The following is a 1,784-nucleotide window of genomic DNA, read 5'->3' on the forward strand; positions in this document are numbered from 1 at the left end:
CTTGGAAAGCCGGTGCTGGTGTGCTCCAGCGCGGTGGGGACCTGGTCGTACTCTCAGCAGAGACAGCAAAGGGTGTGCTCTGGAGAGGGTCTGCCCAAGACTGACCTCATGGCCTTCAGCCCCAGTCTTACACCCTACCCAGTGACCGATGTGGGAGCCGAAAACCATTCTGCTGGAGGAGACGTTGCCGGGCAGGTGGGCTATTACTTTTTTTATTTTCGTGTTTTGCTTGATAAAATAGATTTTCTCTCTTGCTTAATTCTGTGACAAATATATACCCCAGACTATATTTTCTTTGTCTGAGTACCACTATGCCCCAATATTTCTACTGATGCTTTCAAATATACTTTATTCTAGAAGTTTATTTATGATGTTTGTCTATGCAGTATGCAATCCCCTGCTTGAGACGTGTAATTTTAATATAACTATTAAGAACACAGAAGCTTTCACCAATAGAATTCTTGTGTTAGCTGTTACACAGAGAAACCCTACCTCAAAAAATTCAAAAAAAGGAAAAAAGAAATATGAAATTAAAGTGTTTCTTTAGTCAAAATTAGTATTAAAATAAGAAAAATTAAATTATACTCAAAATACTTTCTTTTTCTGTGGTGTGTGATTTAGTTTAATAGCTTCTCTTGTTATCTTAAACATAGTAGAGATGGCTTTTATATATAACAAGATATACAAGATAGTTAAGTTACATGGTGCGATGACTGTTCTTGGTTGTCAACTTGACTACATCTGGAATTATACTTAAATTTTCATCAATTGGTTACACCTGTAGGAGATTTTTTCTAAATTAAATTCTTTAAGGTAGGAAGACCCAATTTTAATCTGCATCTTTTGAGGTGGTGCTCTATACCTTTACTCAAGATCTTTTAAGGTGGGAAGAGCCACCTTTAATTTAGGACACACCTTCTGGTGGCAGCCTACATAAAGGATATGGAAGAAGGAAGCTTACTCTCTTTGCCTGCTTGCTCTTGCTCTCACTGCAAGTCCATTCATTCCCTGGTGTTAGCATCGACTTCTTTAGGATTCTAGTGTATACTAACGGCCAAACTGAGATAGATTTAACAACTACTGGATTCTAGGAGTCTTCATTGGTGGGCAATCATATTGGACTAGCTGGACCACAGTCTACACGTCATTCTAATAAATGTTCTATAAGTCCTGCTCCTCCTGAGAACCCTGAGTAATAGCCATGGTGACAAAAACACTCAATCAGTTGTGCTTTACTGAAATTAGTGGTTATCTGATAACCCATGCTTTCAGTTTCCAAAGCAATTCCAACATCACCAAGACAATCAGCATTTATCATTTCAGTTCTGGTCCCTAGCAATTTCTTGTCCTTTCCCATTTACTATGAATTTGTTATTCAGTCTGTGTTTTACACATAAATTCCAACAAAAGTTGACATCATTAAGCGAGTTTGACAACACAAAAATCAGGGCAAAAATGCAAACACAATATTGCCTTCAATTGCCAGCTTTTCATGGCTGGTCTCAATGCCAAATTTTAGAGATTATTGATAATAAATGCATGTTAAATTAAAAATTTATTAGCCACTATATCAAATATACTTATGAAATATATGCCTTGACTTGAAATCATATCAAAATTTCCTGTTTTCCCATAGTCAGAGTTCATATTAATCAAATGTTTTAGCTATCCTGAGTTTGATCTCCAATTATTTATTTTATTTTATGTTTTTAAGGCAGAGTCTCACAATAGCCCAGGTTGGCCTATAATTACTATGTAGTTCAGGCTAGCCTCAAAGCCTCCTG

General features: G+C 36.7%; 1 protein-coding gene across 1 annotated transcript in view; it reads left to right on the forward strand.

Annotated features, from left to right (window-relative positions):
- Positions 1-108: 108 nt before the first annotated feature.
- Positions 109-1,784, forward strand: part of LOC126496250 (protocadherin alpha-10-like) — a gene marked incomplete at its 3' end in the record, with an annotated part of 7,340 nt that continues 5,664 nt past the window's right edge. The window contains exons 1-2 of the mRNA XM_050133785.1: positions 109-195; positions 981-991. Coding sequence (XP_049989742.1) covers positions 109-195; positions 981-991 — 98 coding nt within the window. The remainder of the gene's footprint in view (positions 196-980; positions 992-1,784) is intronic.

This window comes from Alexandromys fortis, unplaced genomic scaffold, assembly GCF_014885135.2.
Source record: "Alexandromys fortis isolate MF-2015 unplaced genomic scaffold, M_Fortis_MF-2015_v1.1 scaffold_2166, whole genome shotgun sequence".
Lineage (NCBI taxonomy): Eukaryota > Metazoa > Chordata > Mammalia > Rodentia > Cricetidae > Alexandromys > Alexandromys fortis.